The 21,976-nt window shown below is 37.1% G+C and overlaps 1 protein-coding gene across 1 annotated transcript; it reads left to right on the top strand.

Moving 5' to 3' along the window:
* The first annotated feature begins 5,231 nt into the window (after positions 1-5,231).
* On the top strand, positions 5,232-21,375 carry LOC104140853 (hypoxanthine-guanine phosphoribosyltransferase). The gene is made up of 10 exons (XM_068956225.1): positions 5,232-5,425; positions 9,773-9,914; positions 15,836-15,942; positions 16,435-16,624; positions 17,560-17,622; positions 18,160-18,177; positions 18,382-18,464; positions 18,959-19,005; positions 19,831-19,907; positions 20,847-21,375. The coding sequence occupies exons 2-10, from the start codon at positions 9,897-9,899 to the stop codon at positions 20,892-20,894; spliced, it is 651 nt and encodes a 216-aa protein (XP_068812326.1). The 5' UTR covers positions 5,232-5,425; positions 9,773-9,896; the 3' UTR covers positions 20,895-21,375.
* The last annotated feature ends 601 nt before the right edge of the window (positions 21,376-21,976 follow it).

The raw sequence follows: 21,976 nt of genomic DNA, 5'->3' as shown, positions 1-21,976 counted from the left end.
GTTGATAGTATTATGTAAAGGCAACTGGAAAAACAAGAGGACGGCATATGAAAGTTACAGGAGTCTAGCAAAAAGGTATGCTATTTTCACTGCTCTAAGTGGATGATAAATGAGCATGTTAAAATAGCAATGGAGGAGGAAAACCATGGAATTTCTTGAACTGACAACGTGAAGCTTGGATTTACATTTCTCAGTCTCTACCTATGACATGCAGACAACCCTCCCTTCTGCCCCTCCACAATGCAGCCATCAGAGGTTCTCTTAGAAGTAAAAGAAGATTAAAGGCTGTAAAGTTGCACAAGATTTTTTTTTTTGAGAGAGAGAGTTTGAGTTTATCCTAGGCCTGAATCATTCTAATTTCATTAGTTCTATGATTGAAGCCAGATTGAAGCCTTAATATATGCTTGAAGTTAAGAATGGCTTTAGCTACTACCTTCAGTAGGGATAGTCCTAGCTGCATGCTTATGTGCTTTCCTAAATTGGACCCCTACTGATTAAAATGAGTTTTTTGACAAGCTAATCATGATGAATGTTTTAAAGTGGAAGCTGTTTTAGAAGATAATTAAAAGAATAATTGCTAAAATGAAAACTTAACAGATCTAGAAATGACCAAAACTATCATAGCCGTCTTCCATCAGTTTAACTTTTCTTTTTTGTTAGTAAAAGCCAAGATGCTAGAGACTTTCCCGCTTTACCATAGAGTGGTGCATTTTTAGATTTGTGGCTAGACTGAGTGATCTTCAGCCAGCATCTGAGCCCACAGTCTTACATTCTGGTTTCTCTTGATTACCACTGCATCATATCTTTGTTCTACGGTCATCTCTTTTTCAGTTAGTGCTGGATGGCACTTCCTCAAATATAAGTTAATAACAACAAATCAAAGTAAGCTGCCATGTCATACAAGGGCATCACACAATGTTATACAAGATGGCTCCCTTCTTGCTATTAGTTTTATGTCAGTTTTGGCATACACTCAAATGAAATATGGAAAAGACTAGTTAAGGAGCAAAAAATGCTGTTGGCCTTCAGTAATATCTAGTCATGCTTTTTAATTTCATTATGACATACTCTTATGAATGGCTGAACACAGCTACAAGCACTTGCTGTGCACACTGTGCCATTAAAAACTTATGCGTGGCTGTTCCTTATTAACAAGCTTGTAGGATCACTTGTGCTGACATACAAACTCTTTGCTCTTAGCCAAGGTGTTTCTAGGAGAGTTGAAACAAACCTGATTTTTTTTTTTCTTTCTGGGTACACCAGTGTAGTCAACACTTTCATTGTTACTTTGAGAGTGAATAAGAAAGTTAATTTCATTGAGAGTTTGGGGCATAAAAGAGTATCACTACCAGTCCTACAGTATGTCAAAAGTGCAGTTACATAAACACTTCTGGATTAAATAAGACTCTTTATTAATGAATAATTTTAATGACTGCTTTCAAACAGATGTTTGCAATTGTTTATATCTAATAGTTTTAACAATTACATTTTAAATATAAGTATTTTGCAGTTAAATTTTTAGAAATTAATTCTACTTTTTAAATGGACTATGCCATAGGTTTGATTATCAGTATATAGTGTTCTTAAAGCAGATGTAAATTAACTACAGTAGAACTGCATTAATTTTCAAAAAATTCAGATTCTGATTTTATCAGACCAAAGCCATCCTAATAGCCTAAGGGAACCCTGAAACAACACGTTGCATTAAATATCTCTATTTCTCTTGGTAATTTCTGTGTAGCCATGAAACTAAACACTAATCTGAGCAGATTCTGGACAATGAAAGATGACAGGTAAGTAATTTGAGTACCCGGGCCTCAAAATATGAGGCATAATAAATTGGGAATAGAAGCTGGCTGTCAGTGGAAAACTAGCACCTTTAGAGACAGTGGGAGTTATGTATCTAACTTGCTTAAGTCCCTTTAAAAATTCTAGTCTGGATTTCAATGAAGTGATTTCCAGCAAAATTCCAGATTTGGTCCTATGTGAAAATGTATCATTTTACATAAATCAGTATTTCACTGATTAAATCTGCATAATACGGAATTTGTACTTTTTATGTTTCATACATGTACAGAAGCATGAACTGTCTTTGCATTGGGTAAGAATAATGAGTAAAAAAGGAAAGTAGAGTTGAAGATAAAGTTTTGTTGCATTGATACCGACTGATTTATTTGCCCTTTTAACAACCTTTTGCTAGTGTTTAAAAGGATGCAAAAAAAACAAATTCAGAAATATTAGTGCTGACAACTTACCCTTTTTCAGAATTACTGCATTTATAGAAATTGCCTAAGGAGGCTTCATGAGAAATCTAAATTATTTTATTAACACTGAAGGATTTACTTGAAAGTAATCCAAAACTAAACATAAGAAGTCTCTAGCATAACAGATTTCGAACTTTGTCTTGTTTCAATAGTGTCAATTACAATGAGCAAGCTGTGTTTAGTTGTTAGGTTGGCAAAATATACATTTTTAAAATGTGTGTGTGTGTGTGTTTGTGTGTGTGTGTGTGTGTGTATAAACTGCCAGTCTAGGATATAGGTTATATAAGACTAAAGAAAAAGCAGTTACTTGTATTAGAGTATATAGACAGAATAGAAGCATGATGATCCTGAACTACAGAGTCCTTTTAGGCTTTTGCTTGCAGAGTACTCTAGTTTGAAGTAACTGAATATCATAACTCCACAGACTGCACTTCATGCAATTCACTGTAATACAAATCAGATTAAATAAAAGTGGTATAGCAAATTACTTAGTGTGATATGCATTGAGGACATAATCCACTGATTCCAATTAAAGGAGGCCTTTTCATGATCTTTAATGGGGATGCAAGGGACTTACGTTGAAAATGTGTCTTGTTCATTTTTCTGCTACAGCAGAAACACTCTCAGAAAGTGAGAGAGAAAATAAAACATGTAAAAAGAACAGAAGATGTTGAGAGGAAGGAGCTAATGAAATTGAAAGCAAAGCAAGGATAAGCATTCAAGAAGGAAGACATTAACCAGGACAAAAGCTGCCACGTGCACAGAATGAATAGATGACAGCCCTAACATTTGCCCAGGATGATGGCTTAGTAAATGAGGAGAAATTAGACATGATGTGATGGGGAGAATAGAAAAATATGGTAGCTGATTAGAGGGAAATTGAGAGTATGCTTTTAGGATGAAAAAATGTGTTGTGAGATAAAAGAACCAGGTGGGAACAGGTTTAGTGAGTTAAGTGACCAGGGCAAGGAAAGTTCTTATCTTATTGCTAGAGTAAGCAGCAGCTTAAAAAGAGAGTGAAGGTGTGCAATTTCAGTGCTGGAAATGGAAGTAGACCAAAAAATACTTTTTCAGCAATATGGAAAAAGATTAACACTTTCAGGATCGACTGACTTTTTAACAGTGCAGGCTGCCCATGGTATTCACCTTTGCAATAATGTAAACAGATTCCAAATATTCCCCTTTCCCATTAAATTCAACAGGTAGTAATTGAACTACTTTGGAGATCTGAGGAAAGAACTGAAAACATCAGAACTGTAATAGAAACTTTCTCTTTGTTTCCTCCATTGCCTTGTGAAACCATGTCCTTACAGAAGGACCAGCACTGAATTTCCTTTTTAGATTATGTGCAAGCCTGCACAGCTAATACACACCTGTAATGGCTTTCACTGCAAGCAGAAAGACACCAGCACTGCCTATAAGTAAACAGAAGTAGCAGTGGCAAAATCTTTCTAAGCAAGATCATCTAGAGTGTCATCTTTGCTAAACAACATTTCAATGAAAGGCAGCGGCAACACTGAAATAGCTGGTTTTATAAAGTTGAGATTTAGGGATTAGCTCTCTCTATTTATCTGAACATGGTAATTGCATGGTGTTTTAAAACAGTATTTTTTCTTTTTTATTTTACCAAAGTGCATAGTTCACATTTTTCTTGCATGTTGTTATGGGAAGATGGCACTTAGCTTTTTTAAATAGTAGAACATAGCTTTGAAGAACAAAACTCTGTTAACTCTCAGATGCGGGGATTAGAAAAAAACTACATAGGGAAAATTATAGAATACTTTAAAATACTGCCTCTCTGTGGCATGTATTTTTTTATAATGTTTTAAGGTCTCATGTAAATAGAAAGGTCTCAAATAAATAGAATAATTCTATAGAGGAAATACAAGTAACTTAAAGTCAAATACATGTAGTTCTAATAACTTATTCCTTTGCAGTTCACGCCAAATTCTTTCAATACACTAAGAATTAATTCAGAAAAATATATACCCAAGGAGGAATATGGATTTAATTGTTATTGCTGTTACATTGCTAAAATAAAACAGCTGTGATCACATACTCAGATAAAGCCATTGTTCAAGAAATATTTTTATTAAACATCTCTGTAGTGATGAGTCCAGCTCCCCAAGAGCAGAGCAGACCACTTCCTGGACCACCCATTGCTCCCTAGGTAAAACAGTGCATCCAATTTAGTTGGGGTGGGGGGGAAAGGGAGAGGGGAGGTGGCAGAAGGGAAGAGGCAGGAACCTGACCAGACACAGTGAATAGTATGCCAGATCTGCCACAATTTATGTTTGCTCACTGACATTAAACTAGAATAACTGTATTTTAACATTCAAGTAAATAGACCATCATCTTTTTTGTTCCAAATAATTCATTTGACCATTAGCTAAAGACAGTGTTTCTTAAATGGCACTATCCGAAACATAACAATGACCTAATACAAAGGAAAGAATCTCAAAAACTAAGGTCAGCTGATAAAATAGGGGGGAGAAAAAGCAGGGACAGAGGAAGGTCAGACATATAACTGAAGTAGTCAGGAAAATAAATTGGCCAGGATCATACAGCAAATAAACTGTCAGAGCTGTGAATAAAATCCAGAAGTCCTGATTCCTTGTCTCCATGCTCTACTACCCTAAGAGCCTCTCTCACAACCACTTTCTAATATAGACAGTCCAGGAGACTGAAACATTTCTTATCTACAAAATAAATGCAATAGAAAGTATATAAAGGTTTACTCCCCAAAGCCACTCCAAACACTAAGTTCTGCTTGGAAAAAACTTCGTTCACAAATACTGCACATTTCTTCCAGGTCAGTAATCAAAACGTCTGAGTCGGCACAATTTGTCTTTTGTCCATTCAAGAATTGGTGTCAGGGGTATTTCCCAGAAATATTCAAATTTAAATGAGTCTCCTTTTACTGAAGTGTTTCCTTCAAGTTCTGCCATCCCTGGAGGAGCTGTAAAAGCAGAAGACCTTTTCGAGAACAACATTTATAAATACCCGATACTGGTGAAGATAAGTGACCACTTTCTATTTCAAGAAAATAAAAACTGAATCTCATCCTCAGACCAAACAGAAAATAGTGAAGAAAAGTATGAAGGTTCCAACTCATGAAACTTTCCATTTGCCACATAACTTACAGAAGTAGACTACAAAAGGTATGGTAAAGCCTTAACATTGTGAAATAGTTTCTAATTTCTAATCAAAATATGCACTGCTTACTATAGGATGTGCAATGTGGCTTTTTCAAAACTGCTTTTTAGCAAAGCAAGTAAGAAGCTGGTCTAACTATGATTTAATGTCAAACAGAACAAATCTAGGATGGCTCCAAATTACTAATTTTAAGCCACTTTCACAGCATATAAATCAGGTTTCCTAACCTGATTCAATCACTGGATACAAGCACTCAGGTTTAATTTAAGCCTTTATCAATCCCCTGGAACATGGAGTCCATGGGTCAAGTCTTCAGTGGTGCAAATCAGAGCAGCTCTCCTGTAATCCATGATTATACAAGTTCAGAAACTGATCTAAATATTTAAGATGCCTGTTTTAAACTTCCTGACTGTATTTGCATTTCAGTGAGATCCGTACACTTATTAAGTGAGTAAGGAGTTTCTTTGGTCTAGAAAGTTTGTTTCACAGAAAAGTGGAAAAGCCTTTTCTTCCAAGTATCGTCTTCCATGGTAGAGGCTTCCCTCTAGTGGACGCTTTCTCTGTTTTATTTGTAAAGTTTTAGCAATTTACTTGAATAATTGTATAATGTATCTAACAGCATGTGTTTGCTTTCTGATTGAAAAGAATTAAGAGGAAATGCTTGACATGATGTCATAACTAGTATCTATACAGCATTTTGTAAGGACCTTTAAAATTGTTGCAGCAGTCTCAAAACAAGTTACTTCAAACTTAAGAAATACAGAACTTTTAAAGTTAGAGGTGCATAAACAGCAAAATCATGTCCTCAGAAAACTTATTGACTCAATAGTTCAGGGAATTGTTATAAGGACAAGGGCAAGGTTGTTCTGTTAACTGGTTGCTCTTTGACCAATCTATCAGCACTGATCTAAGGAATTTCTAGTTTGTTTGTATAGACTACACTTACTAGATCTTTCAGTATCCTGTTATTTAGAGGATGGAAAAAGATTGATATCTGCTGATTTGTTTGGTGCTTTGGTTTCCTCAATAGATTTAATTAAAAAACAAAAAGTTCCTACATGAAAAAAAATGCATACATTTAACTTTTCTGTTCTTTCCTGTGGGAGGATGATGATACAATTTAAAACTTAGAACCCCTCTTAGGATGTCAACTGGCTACTTTCTATTTTTGTTATTCAGTAATGGGCTGTCTTAGCATGAACTACTTCCTCATCTTTCACCTGTGAAATCCTGGCATCTTGCTTCAAAGAGTGACAATAAAAACATTCATTGCAGCAGTAGCTTCCAGAATGCAAAGCTCAGCCCAATAGTAACTGACACCACAAACACATTTCTTATGGGCCTCCAGGTAACTTCCAGGTGACAGTGCTTTGAGGTTACTGTTACTGTTCTGTGGAGTTCACTGAGAATCCTGAATTCATTCACATAAACATGATCTGAGAAATACCCTTCAGAACTTCAGATACAGTAAGCAGAGGCTTCTTGTTTAAGCAGAGGCTTAAAGTTTAATGAAAGCGTATGGTTTTCCCCATGCTACATTCTTCTATTCCCAGTCTCCCAGAATTTCCAAGATACACTTTCCATGTGGGGTGCTGACCTCAACGACTTCTCATAAATCCTTTCAAGAAATTTTGGAGGCCACAGGGTAGCCTGTGCTACATTTTCCATCTACGGGGATCTTAGTAGATGAGACCTAGTTTACTTACAGGAATTTCATTTCAGCTGAATAGATGTCAAAATCACAAAACAATGTCACAACAATAGCCTCTTATTGACAGTCTCTCTGAAGAGAAGCCAATATTTCTAAGGAAATATAATAATATAACTCTATAGAAACGTATGCATATAGATGCATACACCCTTTTATGAATGGACTTAGCATGGACCCTGGTCATAAAGTCACTGCTCATTTCTAGTTCAGACAATAGTGCCAGTACAGTAAAAGCTCAGAAATAATTAAAGGAAGTGGGAAGGATTTTCTGTAATCCTCTTCTGAAATAGGGTTAAGCAAGACTTTAGGACCAGGTCTAGTTCGAATCAGATCAAACAGTATGGTGTCTAAAGTAGACAAAGATTTGCAGGGTCCAAAACATAATTTGTGAAAGCCTGAGTAACATGGAATCAAAGCTGCCTCAAGTAACCGCTTCAGGGACTTGTAAAAGTAATTAACATAACAGAGGCAGTCCTCTCATAAAGATAGAGCCAAAGTGTGCTTGTTACATTTAAGGATGTTTTAAGGTGGTCTCTTCAGAGAGGAGGCTGCCTAGTAAGTGTGATCTGCAATTAAGTTTTGCATTTGTGGATTAAGCATGCCAAAAAGATGTAATACAAAGAAGAAAAGAATATTTTGAAAAGGGTAGAGCACAATCAAAGTTGTGCACTACGAATCCTGTCAGATATGCACAAAATACTTATTCTCTGTAATCTGAGTAACTTATGCTCAAAAAATAAAATAGTGCGCCATTAGACTGCTGGAACTTGTAAACTGAGATAATGTCACTAACCCTTTCATTAAGAAAGAGGATTAAAACAAGCAATCTCACCCATACTGTTGATTTGCGCAAAACTACAGGAAATCCTGTTTAGATGCTGCAAAATTCATGAGAGTACATATACAAACGTGAAATCTAAAAATGTCTTTTTTCCTATAAATAAATTATTTCAAAAACTGATTTAAATCCTAGAATCAGTCATATAAGGCTGTAGCTCTGACAAATGAGGAATCAGTGACACTGAGAGTAATAGTGCAGCATGCAGTAAATGATTCAGATCCCTTCAAGTATTGAACACAAGCTTGGCTCTGCTTCCAGCGATGCCAACCCCGGCACTCAGTGCTTCTGAATATACTATTCTTCAGACCTTCACCTTATTCCATTCATACCTGCCAATTAAACAACATCCTGCTCTCATTTACACACAAGGAAGGGCAGCCAGATTATGCAGTGTATTTTCAGTCTATCAGGGCTCTCTAAAGCACCAACATCATTTTGTGGCAGCTAAATTACACTGTGCTGAAAAGCCCAGGAGAGGGCTAAGTGAGCAAAAGGAAATGCATACAAACAAGTCTGGGAGTCACCATTTTTGCTCTTTCCTCCACAAACGCTTAAAAAGGAAATGTCTACCTGCATGAGCTCCTCAGGGGTGCTGCTGTTCACCTGTATTTTGTCACTTAAGGTAGGAAGAGTATCTGTGCTCAAGCAATAGCCACCATTATTTGCTTGCCTGTTTCTGTTCTTGTTTGGTTTCAAGTTGCACTTCTGTTGAGGAATTCTCCAGCTTTCTGAACCTACATTGCTACCTGCTAAAAAAGTGTGCCTTATACTAGGAATTACTTGGCAAGGCTAGGGAGCTCACATATGTAAAGTTGGGAATATGAGGGAAAATTCTGAGGAGGAAGGCATTGCTAATTGCATAAAATAGGGTCCAAATATTCTCAAGGCAGTAACAGTTCCCAAATAGTACTACTATTTAACATATCAGTGAAAACTGCAGATATGTTCATTAATCCACTTTGAAAAGTATTCCTGCATTATCTCAAGTGTTGACAACAATGATCTGAAGAGTGTCTCTCAGGTTACAAAGAAACTGAGAAAAACCTTCATTTCTTAATGTGTCCTCTCCACAAGAGAACACTGAACTGGTTGAATTAAAAAAATGTACCCAAACTGGTAAGAACATTCTGTAACATGTTGTATGCAATCTGGCTTTAAATCATTTTGTTAGTAGGATTAATTTTTAGAAATCTAAGACTTCAATGTTAATCCTAGATAATACTGCAGTTTGGAACACTAAAATAATCAGATTATAGTGAATGTCAGTGCCATGTGATTCTAAATGATATACAGAATATTACTGGAACTATCACCTTCTGTTTCTATGAAAAGCTGACCGGGAAGAATATTAGTTGATGTTTACCATGTCTCAACAGCTGCAGACCTCTGCTTCAAGTAATCTTTAAAAATATGACTCTGTTCATTCAAATATTGATTTTTGACTGCAAGTTAGCACACGGATTTTGAAAAGCTGTGGGCACTACCGCAATAACACATGTACAAATATTGTGTAAGAAACTGATATGCAAAACTACCTTCTATACATATGCCACTGAATTGCCATCTGTACAAGCAAATATCTGATTTGTAATTTTGATAAAGAAACTGCTACCCTTCCTAGTCCTCCCTGCTAATTTGACTCATGTGCTTGCTTTTTGGACCTCCCTTATTTCCCATATTTGTTATTCTGATTGGTTGCAGCAGGACTAATGCTTACTTTATTTCTGGTTAATCTGATTAAGTAATAACCTGGGATTGTGATGTCAGTGTATTAGTATAACGAAGTAATTCTTCCTATAGGAAGAATGGCAAATTTGACCTATTAGAAGCAGGTCATGATCTGACTGCAAGATGAAAATCGAGCAAGAGAGACTGCAGTAATAACACCAACTCATTCTCAGATAACATAGTTCAAAGTAAGATTATGGCTTGTGGGCTGCAGGTAAGAAAATAGAGTCATATTTGGTTGGTTATTTTGTTGAAGGAAGCTTGTGGGGGAGAGTTAGCATCAGAGAAAATAGTAAAACTTTCAAAAAATTGACTAATGAAAGGCCTTGTTTCTTATTATTTACTCAGAAGAAAAGCTGGCTTTCAAAGCAAAGACGTCTTAAAAGACTTAATTCTTTATAAACTTATCACAGATTACGTATCAGACTTTCATGTGTTTTCATTCTGTTCCAATGAAACAATACTTATTTATGTATCTCTTTATTCTACATAACTGCTGTAGTTTGAACTGTCATGTTGGGGTCTCCTCCGCCTTTAAAACTAAGAAGTCAACTTCCGTAAATGAGCAACAGATGAGAATAAATTCAAATAAAAAAAATGATTCCTCAAATGGTAAGCTCATGTTTTAAAAATTTAATGGCTCTGTGATAGTTTAGTAGTCCATTGCTTTCTTATAATAGGATGCTGCTGTATTATTTAGCATGTGCCACGATACGAGCACTTTTTATGACCCTGTAAGGTAAACGCAGCATGTTGCTATGGTGATGTGGTGCTCAAATTGATGCAATCCTTAAGGTTCTGTTTATGAACCTTTCGGTAAACCTTTCAAAATTCTTTACACATAGCAACAAACAAGATATTAATGTACTAGTGAAGATTTTGTTTGTACAAAATATTCTGAATGAGCATAGTTGTTAACCAAACAAAAGGGACTGAACTGTATTGTTAGAGCAGCTATAATCAATACTCACTGTGCATACCAGTATACCTCAAGATTTTTGATTAGTTGTGCTCAACAGTTGTATTAACTTGGTCAAAGCTCAGCCCTCACTTAAGCTGAACCACTTCTGATGCCTGTCATCAAATCCATTAGGAAGCTAAATTCTTTTGTAACACAGCTGACCTTTAACTTGCTGTGCCAATGAAATCCCAAATTGTAACTGCAAAAGCAAATTGTAAGGCTGGAATGCATTAAACAAGGAAGCCATTCCTTAGGCAAACAGTATCATGACTGGGATGAAACGATTTGCTCAAATCATGGGTAACATAGTAATTGCACTTGAATTACAGTTCTGCAGAATACAATAGAGGAGGGAAAGTTACAAGGAAAAAAAAAAATCTGCATTAATTTTATCATCAGCTTGAAGAAGCCAGGTCTCTATTCTGTGTGCATGTTGGCTCTCTGCTGCATTAAAAAAAAAAGTGATTGTAGAAAATGCACAACATTTGTTTAACTACTGTTTTATCATGTAAACTGATTATTCTCAAAGGCTTTTCCTGCACTCCAAATAGGAAAATGATGCTTACATGTTTAAGTAGTCTTAAATAAACACTGTCTTTTAACTTTGAACAATGCTTCTAATGTCTCATTGTCACTGCTTCTTGCTGGTCAAATCCTGTAACCTGTATGTGTATTCTGTCACCACCAGCAATCTTATGCAGGCAGAAATTAGCCCATTTCAAGCTAGTCAAGTGGGTTAATATAATATTCAAAACTCCAATAAGCAGTTCTGCATTTCACTGAAATTTGCTCATAGATACTATTGTCTAGCCTGACCGTCAGCTGATACCAGTGTAAGTGCCAATATCTCTTGCAAGATTAATAAAGGACAAACAAACTTAATTTGAAAACAATCTTTCATCTGAGCTTTCAATTCACTTCATTGACTTCAGCCACGAAGAAAATAGTAACTAATACAGGAAAAATAGTACTCTTGACGCTCCAAACACTGCTCAGCTGCAAGACTACTCTGCAAGTCTTCCTTGGAACATCAAGGCCTATCAATTTTGCATACGTGCAGAACACAGATAGTTCAGACTGGATGAGAGTCCATCTGCAGTGCCTTGTACAAGAGTCTTCTGGGTTTTTTTGAAATCCTTGTTAACATTTGTTTGCCTAGTTTTATCCTCAGATGAAGTGGGTCATTTGTAGCCAATTTAACATAAAATGCATTAATTTATTATCTCACTTCATAGCTCCTGGGAGTTTTGCAAGTAATATCCTACTCCTGTTCCCTAAGGTTCATTTTTCTCTTCTTCCTAAGCAGTCCTCTCTCCTATGCCAAAAAGCAGAATTAAAAACAATTCATCTATCTAAAGAATTTGCAGGTGTTAATTTTTTTTTCCTTTTTTTTTTTTTTGCTCACAGTACTTTATGCTATTACTGCCTAACTCAGAGCTTCATGTTGTCCATTACCAGGCCACCAAATGCTTGGTTACAGGGCCTGCTCAGTAAATCAAAGGATGCGTCTCAGTTGATAGGAGGTAGTTATGCTCGCCAAGTCTGAGGGGAAAGATTTAAGATCTCAGTATGAATGCTGAGCACAAACATACCATTAAAATTTTGTCTCCTGCTGCAGTAGTCTATTTTGTTGCTAAATAAACAGACTATATGATATTAGCAACATATGCCGCTCTGAAGTTACTCATCTTAAAGTTAACTCTATTCATATTGCTTCTCCAAGTGTTTCTCCACCAAAGAAACCTGCACAGTGCAGCACACTGAACAGATTCCTCCTAATTCATGGGCTGTCTTATAATTTGAATTATGCGATACTGAGTTCTGTTGAATCTAACTGGTTTGGAGTTAACCTATTTTGCACTAATGAAAATGTGAGCCAGCTTGGAACTCTTTTTTTAAAGTTAGTCTCATATTTCATTAACAATAACAGGATAACATCAGATGTGACGAGATGTCAATAACGAATTTCAGGTGTTTCCTAATTAATTTCTAATACCTGCATGTCAACACTCTGATTCACAATTTTTTCTTCTGGATTATACTTTCCTTTCCTGCTTTTGTTCTATCACTTCACAAAGGAACAAGGAGTGAAGTATTCATTATCTTCTTGAAGGGTGGTAGAACACCAAGACATAGCTTCCTCTAAACAGATCTGTTTGAGGTCAGAAAACGAGTCTGAAGAGAATCCTAAATAGAAAATGAATAACTTCCAGATATCCTGACATACCTTAGTTCAACAGCCTGGAGTCAGCACGTTGAGGAAAGACCTATAATCCTAAACCCTGATGACAAAAGGGTTAAGGCCCTCATCTGGGGAAAGTAGCCATGGCTTCTCCACCCTAGGCTGAGGGATGATCTGCTAGCAGAGCATACAGCTGAATGGAAGGCACTGGACTGCAGCTCAGCAGGATCCCCCATCCAGGATGCATCCTCTGCAGGTCCCTTCCTCATGCCACCATCCCAAAGCTTCTCCGCTTTGGGTCAGTGATCTCCGCTGCCCTCTGGGGGCAGCTGATGGTAGGTACATGCTGTCAAAAGTTCAGTTGTGAATTCTGCCTCTGCCCCCAATGTTCAACACTTAGGGGACAGAGCTGTCTCTTTTACACAATGAAAACGATGGCTGAGGTAGTGCTGCATCCTAAATTCATGTGCTAATGAGAGAACCAGCTGTAATCCCAATTTATCTGACAAGCAGAAATTAAAATCTAAGCCTACACATGAAACTTTTTTTTTCAGAAGGGGAAATGGAGAATGAAAGCACCCTTTTATTTTTATTTTTAACTAGTTGATGGTGGTTGAGGCTTTCTCCTATGATTACTGAGGTGGAGCAGGAACCTACCCCTTCACATTTCAGATAACCATATTAGTTACTGAATTATCCAGTATAAGAGTAGAAGATACTTCATTCTTTCTCTTTGTTTTTGACCTCTTGTTTTTGCTTGAGGAGAAGAGAAGGAGAACTGGGCACTAGATCTTGCTTTGTCAGAGACTCTGCTAGGGTATACCTAGATTGCAGTCACCCTGGAGTTGAAGAACCAAGTTGTTCTGCAGCACTGTGAGATGTGTTATTTATACCACATTCACCTACCTAAAGAACATTGCTGTCTGTCTCCCAGGACAGGTACCAAATGTGAGCCTGTACCAGTTAAAACAGGCTTGGGGTTGCTATGATGTGGGAACTTTACTGCCCCAGCAAAACTTTAAAGGTATGGAAGGGTCTGGAAAACCAATTTCCATTAATGTTTTATATTGCTATTTACACACGTCTCCCTGAAGTGTCTGAAAAAGATGAGTTCATCAATCATATGACCTTACTAGCCTGTTTCACATATGAAGTACAGTTTAGTAGGTTCAAGTAGGTTTTATTTAAAAATATGTTATTAATCTTAAGGATTATTAACTGTGGCTACTGACAGCTCCACTGTTGACACTTTATAATATTCCTGATACTTCAGAGAGATAACCTGTTATGCCTTTACTTCTCTGCTTTCAAGAATATATTAATTCTCCTACTTGTATGCGTGGGGAGATCAATTTCAAAGCCATTTCTTAGCCCAAATAATTACTGGGCATCTCTATCTGCAGTGTAGCTGTTTACTGACAGACATATGTAGATTACTGACAGACATATGTAGAACTACATTGAGAACTACATGTAGAACTACATTTCTGTTTACACTAAGCTCTAGTAATAGGAGATGGAAGTGCTGAGATCTTAATTTGCGCTATGACAGACTAAGTAATAGGCAGGAAAAGTATAATTAAGATAACTTTTAATCTTGGTTCTGCTTCTCCTTTTGTGGGATGGAGAACTGAGTGAATAGTGTGAAGGAATGGAGAGAATAACTTTGTCAACCCTGCACACGAGAGAGATTTCCTTCTCTGTAATTAAACTGTGGGTGCTTTGCAAGGGCTTCTTCTGTATGCTACCTGTTTCTGAGGTAGTAGGCATTTCCCAATGTATTGAAGAGGAATCTGCTACAAGGGTAAAGCAAACAGGATTATCAGTAATTGCCAATGAGTAAAAAAAAAAAAGGACTCCTAAAGAACCTCTGATTATGTCAAAGGAAGTGGTTATCAAAGGTCACATTTCACAGAATCACAGAATCACAGAATCGTTTAGGTTGGAAGGGACCTCTGGAGATCATCTAGTCCAACCTCCCTGCTCAAGCAGGGTCACCTAAGCATATTTCCCAGACGGGTTTTGAATATCTCCAGGGAAGGAGACTCCACCACCTCTCTGGGCAACCTGTTCCAATGCTCTGTCACCCTCACAGTGAAGAAGTTTTTTCTCAGGTTCAGATGGAACTTCCTGTGGTTAAGTTTCTGCCGTTGCCTCTTGTCCTGTCGTTGGGCACCACGGAGAAGAGGCTGGCCTCATCCTCTTGACACTCCCCCTTCAGATACTTGTACACGTTGATGAGATCGCCTCTCAATCTTCTCTTCTCCAGGCTGAACAGGCCCAGCTCTTGCAGTCTTTCTTCATAGGAGAGGTGCTCCAGCCCTCTAATCATCTTTGTAGCCCTAATTTCCCACCCTCACTTGTAGTCCCTACTCTTAAAGAAATAATTAAATTTTCTTTTGTGTCTCTTTAGAATTAAAAAGCTGAATTTATGAAATATCACACCGGAAAGTTCAAAAATTCTCAAATAGATATATTTTACTTTTACACTGTCATCTTTTCTTTGAGGGGGAAGAAAGAATGGAGTCTTGTTTATTTCCACAACTAATATGCTACCACAAAAGCTTTATATTTTATCACTTTGCTAGAAAAGCGTTACTGTCTGCTCATTGTAGTGGTCTCAACACCTCAGTTACATTTATAGGTGGGGAAACTCGTAGGGTTTCTTTGTTTTAGCCTAGCTTTGTAAGATATTCTGTCAAGACAAAGATGGTGGCTGGTCCTATGTCATTCATTGCTTCTCCTTAGTGAAAGTGTTTCTTGCTATTTTCTGCCTCTAAGTGACCTTTTACAAGTTGTGGTGAAGCTTGGTCTCCAAAGCAGGTCACTACTGTGGAGGATGTGGAGGAGGAGACAAAGTTGTGACTAACAGCTAGTTCAATAATACAGAGTTCACAACCTTTCTCTTCCTCCACAATGTCAGAGGCTGAAAGATTTTTTCCTTCATGGTTCTGCCTTTGTTTTTGAAGAGCTATTTCTCTTTCACTTGCAGATAAAAGATGAAGAAAGTGGCTATAATAAAAATCTGTTTTGCATTCCTAAGCATTATGAAGATGATCTAGAAAGAGTCTTCATTCCTCACGGACTCATCCTGGACAGGTATGGCGGTATTAACCAAAAAGCAGTGCTAATGATGCCAATGGTTCTGGTTGCCCTCCAAAGAAAAAAATTGATACACTGCACATTGACCAACACCTCCCTTATGGAAGCTCTGAGAAACAGGGAAACCCTTCAGCTATAAAACTTAAGTTTGGCTCTGGAGTTTAATGCAAGAGGACTTTCATGAAGAGGACTTCTTTACAACCCCAGTCAGGTTTCCATGCCATCTCAAATATTTTTAAGCTTTGCTATCCTGAATTGTTTAGATATATAGTTTAAATCAGCCATATGTCAAGTGGTTAAGTGCCATCCTGTGAACTTAGCTGCTAATATGTAACTAACTTTCCTGTGTCTTCATATGGTCACAAGTTGCTAGTTAAAAAATTCAACAGCCATATCAGAATTTTAACCTGGGCACTGTTTGACATATGGACAAACAAATATGACATATAAAACATTTTACAAGATTTGTGATTTGTTTTCTTCTTCCAGGACAGAACGTTTGGCAAGAGATATCATGCAAGAGATGGGAAGTCATCACATTGTTGCACTCTGTGTCCTTAAAGGAGGCTATAAATTCTTTGCTGATTTGCTGGACCATATAAAAGTACTAAATCAAAACAGTGATAAATCTGTGCCTATTACTGTGGATTTTGTTAGAATGAAAAGCTACTGTTCCAAAGCAACTTTCTTTGCCTTGGAAAATTGACTCTCCCCATATACTGACATTCTGAATTCTGTTAGTTTATATGAATACCGCACAAAATTGAGTTTAGCATATAGCCTGTTCAAAGCAACTTAGTTTATTATGTACTGAAAGGCAACGGATTTGCTGCCCTGCCTAAGGGATCAGAAGAGTATTTATATTTACTGGCATGAATATACAGCAGAACACTTAAAGTGAGAAAGCAAGTGCTGGGTTCAGGTCTCCAAAGTCCTGCTCTCCAGCCTAAAGCTTCCATACAGGCTCTTCTCCAACTTTCCTTACCGTAGGACCCTTTGGTAGGAGGAAGTATGGAGAGAAGCTTAGCAGGAGATTAGTTAAAGATTTGCTTAAGGTCTCCTTCTGCATTCTTTCTTTTTCTTACAGATTATGATGGTGAGATTTGTTTTTGTAGTCTGTGTGTTGAGGAAAAGCTATTTTTCACCTGAGCCAACCCCAGCTGGCCTAAGCCAACTACTGTAAAACAATTCTGTGATTTACAGTTATCCTGTTTTTTTTTAATCTTCTCCCCTCTTTGAATATTCAAGCTCCGTGCATTGATCAAAATTTATCCCGTGCTAAATACAACAGTTTACAACATCCTATGAAAGTATCATGGAATTTTAAAACAAATCAGTGATATTAAAAATAGCTGAAAGCGATGATATCTGTTCTAGAAATATGAAAATACTTTTGCTCAGAAGCTCAAACATGCGTCTGGGTCTCATCTCTGAAGAGATGGTCTTCACTCTCATCTCTTGCCTTCCACTACTTAAAAGCTCTTTTACTGAAAGAGTGCTGCATAAAGCTGCAAATATCATTTGATAGCTGAACAGCACGTTATTCCTGATAAATACAAGATAATACTTTTGAACATAATTTGCATGACTTTTCTCCCTCCCTTCTCCTTCTAGACTGATTCATCTACAGAAAAAATTAGTATCATTGGAGAAGAACTGTCTGCATTAAATGGGAAGGTATGAATTACCATCTTCAGCTTTTAAGGGGAAAGAACAGTTCTTATATATCCTCCAGGAAGTTCACCTGTAGTAGGATTTTCATTCTACATATTTACAGCCACTTAAACCTTAAAATATCATGCCCTGAAATGGAGAATTATTCCCTTTGAGCTGAGTGAAAACTTAATGGAATCAGTATTGAATGCTTCTAAAAATCCTACTCTATATTTTATAATTTCCCAAACCCCAGAAATGAACCATATTAAACTGACTTATGCAACATTTTTAAATGCTATTGCTATACATATCATAATACTACATAAAACCTGAAATAAGTGGTTTTCTCATAATATTTTATGCTTCTGTAAATACTTTCAGAAAGACTCTTCAGAAAGCACTAAAATAATGTAAGTAAAGTGACATAATCCTTTGAAAATCACTTGCAACTTATTTGTAACTGACTTTTATAGTGCAAACATTTTTTTCCTAGCTGTGTAATTCAGTGACTGTTGCCATGAAATTGTTTTTTTCCTCTCCCTGAATAATCTTTTCCAGAATGTGTTAGTAGTAGAGGTGAGTAAAGATCTTCATAGTTTTCCATTTAGCAAGTTAATGCTTATTGTACATTAAACACTCAATCATGTCAGCTAAAGCATGCATGTTACATTACTGCACTACTGATGCCTCTGATTGCTTTACATATTGTAAGTTCAACTGACAGTCTGTTTTTTCTTTCATATTTATAAAATTACTTTTTTTTTTTTTAATTTCTTTGAGGACATTATTGAGACCGGCAGAACAATGGAGACGCTACTTTCAAAACTAAAAGACTACAAACCAAAGATGGTAAAAGTAGTAAGGTATGATGATATGGCCACGGGCTAATGTATCATAATGAGAAGATACCAAAACCATTTAGAGTACACTTTTTTTTTAATGTTTGGGGGAAGAGGAAGTAAAAGCAGGAAATAATACTTCCTCTCTCCCTATTCCCTAAAAATCTTTACGTGTCACTTGAGCTATTCTACCTATCTCTGCTATGTTAGTTTACTGATACATCACTACATGAAAAAATAATGATTTGCGACACAGAATTGAAGAGAATTAAGTCTAAGACAATAAAAGGAGTCACCTGGAGCTTCAGGATGAATCTAGATCAGATCTAGATCTAGATCTTAGCTTTTTCCTCAATTATAAAGGTGAAAACCACTACTTTTTCTGGTAAATTAAAACAATGAGATTACTGTAACTGCATGGTTCTAGGAGCTTAAGGGGAGGGGTGGGAGAAGTGAAGTCTACAGTTTGGAGTAAGTTATATTTTAAAAATCATGACTCTCTCTCCTCTGTCTTACAGTCTGCTCATTAAAAGAACACATCAAAGTTCAGGTTACAGACCAGACTGTAAGTATTGCATTTTTCTGGCTGTCCAAAATAAGATCTCATGATTTCATTTCATGCAGTAAATCTGAACACTAACATATGTGTGTCAGAAAGACCAAATGAAATGGGGAGAAAATATGTAAAAACTTGAAAACTAACCACCAGCTAGCCCATACCGAAACCTCACAACCACCTTCTTTTTCATTTGTTCTGAGTGTAGGTTTCACTATTTGTATCTGGATACCTGAACTAGACTGCTTGGCTTTGACCCTAGAAGGCATTTGTTTTGACGCTGGTTTAAATATAACCTGTTTTCAAACTGTAAATCCTTTTCTGATTCAGATTTACTCTGAAAAGAGAAGTAGGACTGTAATTCAATTTCTGAATTCAATTTCAGATTCAAAACTAATCCACTTTCAAAAACAAATGCAATACTGATATTGACATAGACTTGTGACCTGGCTTTTGGATGTCTCTGACGAGAGGGACAGCAGAAGATTAGACTTTCTATTTGGGTGCATATACTTCCTCACAAGCAAAACCTCCCTCTTTGCTCCCCTCTCCCACAGCTATCTCATAAGAAGGTTTAATTAATGTATTTTAAGAAACAAAACAAACAATTCTCTTAAAAGATCACTAACATTTTAATTATATTATTAACTGATGGGGATGGTGTGGATTTTAATCTGTGTTATCAATTTACTTCCTAAAGGTTCTAAGCACGCTAAATACCTTGAAAGCAGATGAAGTATCTGTGAAGCATTGCCTTTATGTAGCTGAGACAACCCATACATTTAAAAGCTATTTATACAATTCAAATATAAAAAGAACTGGATTTTGTTACAGACACAGGCTTTGAAATTCCAGACAAATTTGTGTTTGGATATGCTCTTGACTATAATGAATACTTCAGAGATCTAAATGTAAGTAAACACATGTGTGCCTTGACTGTTATGTACACGACTATTACAAGTAATAATCAAGATTACTAGCTTATCCTAGGGAGTGTCTCAATAATTAACAAAACTTTTAACTTGACTAAATGTTTCTTTTAAAAGGTTAAATATGTTCTTAATGTGCTGAACTAATAATATAATGTACATGCATAACAACTTGTACCTGCCTTACCTTTTTATGTATCTACCCCAAAAGCACTGTCGCTCAGCCTTGCTGTACAGTATTCCGAAATCTCCAGGACGACTGGCAGGATATAATCTGCTGGCCCCACCTGAAAAGAAACTAACTTGTAATTTGGCTTTGACTCCATGTTCATCCATCTTAGTGAAATCCTATGTTGTTCTTTTCTGGTGGAGTTTTTAAAATGGCTCTACACTGGACTGTGTGTGAAGGTTTTTCCCTACTCTGTAGAACACGTCAGTCAAGCCCTTTTTTTCTTTGTTCTCTTGTAGCTACTTTAGGTTGAACTGAATATTAGACGTACTCAGAAAGATCTTAAGAGCAATGGAAAGAGCAGATTTTTTTCCTCCTAGCTCTAAAAAGCATTTGCTTAAACCCGGTTAAGTGAAAAGTCCCTCACTTAAAGCAATTTTTAACATGACAAACCTGCTCTGTAAAAGACATAAACTTGACCTATGCTATTGTAAAGCAATGCAAAGAAGGACATGATAAATGAACAAATTTGACCTCTTCCAGAATACACAACTCCTCTGTAAGTTTTTGATGAGGTTGTAAGAAATACTAACAGCTCAGTTTCACTGTAGGTAATAAAACTGACAAAGGAGTCGTGTCTTGGTGTGTGCTCCTTCCTTCCTTGGTGTATGCTAGGAATATTACTGAAAATCATTCTTGCATTTCTTTTGAAAGTAAAGATTGGCTAAATTTGTGTTTATTTGTTTTTTTAGCACATCTGCATTCTGAAAGAGAAAGCCAGAGAGAAATATAAAATCTGATCGCATCAGTCTTCTAGAGTAACAGCCCAGTGGCACATACAGCCATGTGGATGTACAATAAGAAGTAATTTCCTATTAATCATGTTTGTTTCACCGAAAAACTGCAACATGTTTTTAAAGATAGTTCTTTTGTATACTTTTCATATAATGTTGAAAATAATGTTAAACAATGTAACAAAGGCAAATGACTTCTCTTCAAGTTTTAGTGAAACTAGAACAGACCACTGGCCATAAAATGTGTATCATATTGTGTACTATATCCCACTGGAATCAGAGGGGACAGAGCCAGAACACATACATATTTATATCTATGTATACAGTTATGTGTATATGTGTATACAGTTATGTTTGGGTTTTTAGTTACTGTATAAAGTAGCACATCATGTGTACTGTATTTAAACTGCAATTATGTCTATATGTGTGCAAATATATAGATAGACAGGAAGATTTGTACTTTATATAATAAATAGACTGCACAAGCATTTTAAGGACTCAAGGTTAATGGAGTCTGCCCTATGGAGCGCTTACCACATGCAGTACAGATCCTGATATTCTCATTTACTTAACACAGTGAAAAAAGTAAACATCAGGGTAATTAAAGCTAGATTAGTACTTGCATATCAACTTTTAAAAACTATATTTATATTTTATATTCACGTAAACCATATTTAACCTCAGTGTTAGGTCACTAACAGGTTGACAGGTTAGGTCACTAGCAACGTGAACCTGCGACTACGTTGTTGTTGTCGCAGAGACACTGCACGTGGGGAACGTGTCGGCAAAACTGCCACAAGCAGAGGTCGTGCACATATCCTCTCGCTTTTGAAGAGTCCTGGGCCGGGGCAAGCAGCATGCGCCTCGCCGGGAGCGGCCGGCCGCCCCCCCCGAGCGGGGACAGGGGCAGGCGCGCCCCTTACCTCAGCGGCGCCGCGGCTCCGGCCCGCCCTGCCCTGCCCTCCTCTCTGAGGGGGCCGAGGCGGAGCCCGACGCTCAGCTGCCCCGCGGCTTCGTTCTCCGCGGTAAACGCTGCCCTTCTGCGGGCCGGGCTGAACGGCAGAAGCGGCGGCGGCGGCGGCCGCCGT

The sequence above is a fragment of the Struthio camelus genome, chromosome 10, assembly GCF_040807025.1.
Source record: "Struthio camelus isolate bStrCam1 chromosome 10, bStrCam1.hap1, whole genome shotgun sequence".
Taxonomy (NCBI): Eukaryota; Metazoa; Chordata; class Aves; order Struthioniformes; family Struthionidae; genus Struthio; species Struthio camelus.
The sequence above is the reverse complement of the archived record's forward strand: the minus strand, read 5'-3'. Positions and strand labels throughout refer to the sequence as shown.

Excerpts from the sequence above, each read along its gene's own strand:
- LOC104140853 (XM_068956225.1), top strand. Across the intron at positions 15,943-16,434 it reads CACGGACTCATCCTGGACAG|GACAGAACGTTTGGCAAGAG; the intron begins GTATGGCGGTAT and ends TTCTTCTTCCAG. Across the intron at positions 19,908-20,846 it reads AATACTTCAGAGATCTAAAT|CACATCTGCATTCTGAAAGA; the intron begins GTAAGTAAACAC and ends TTGTTTTTTTAG.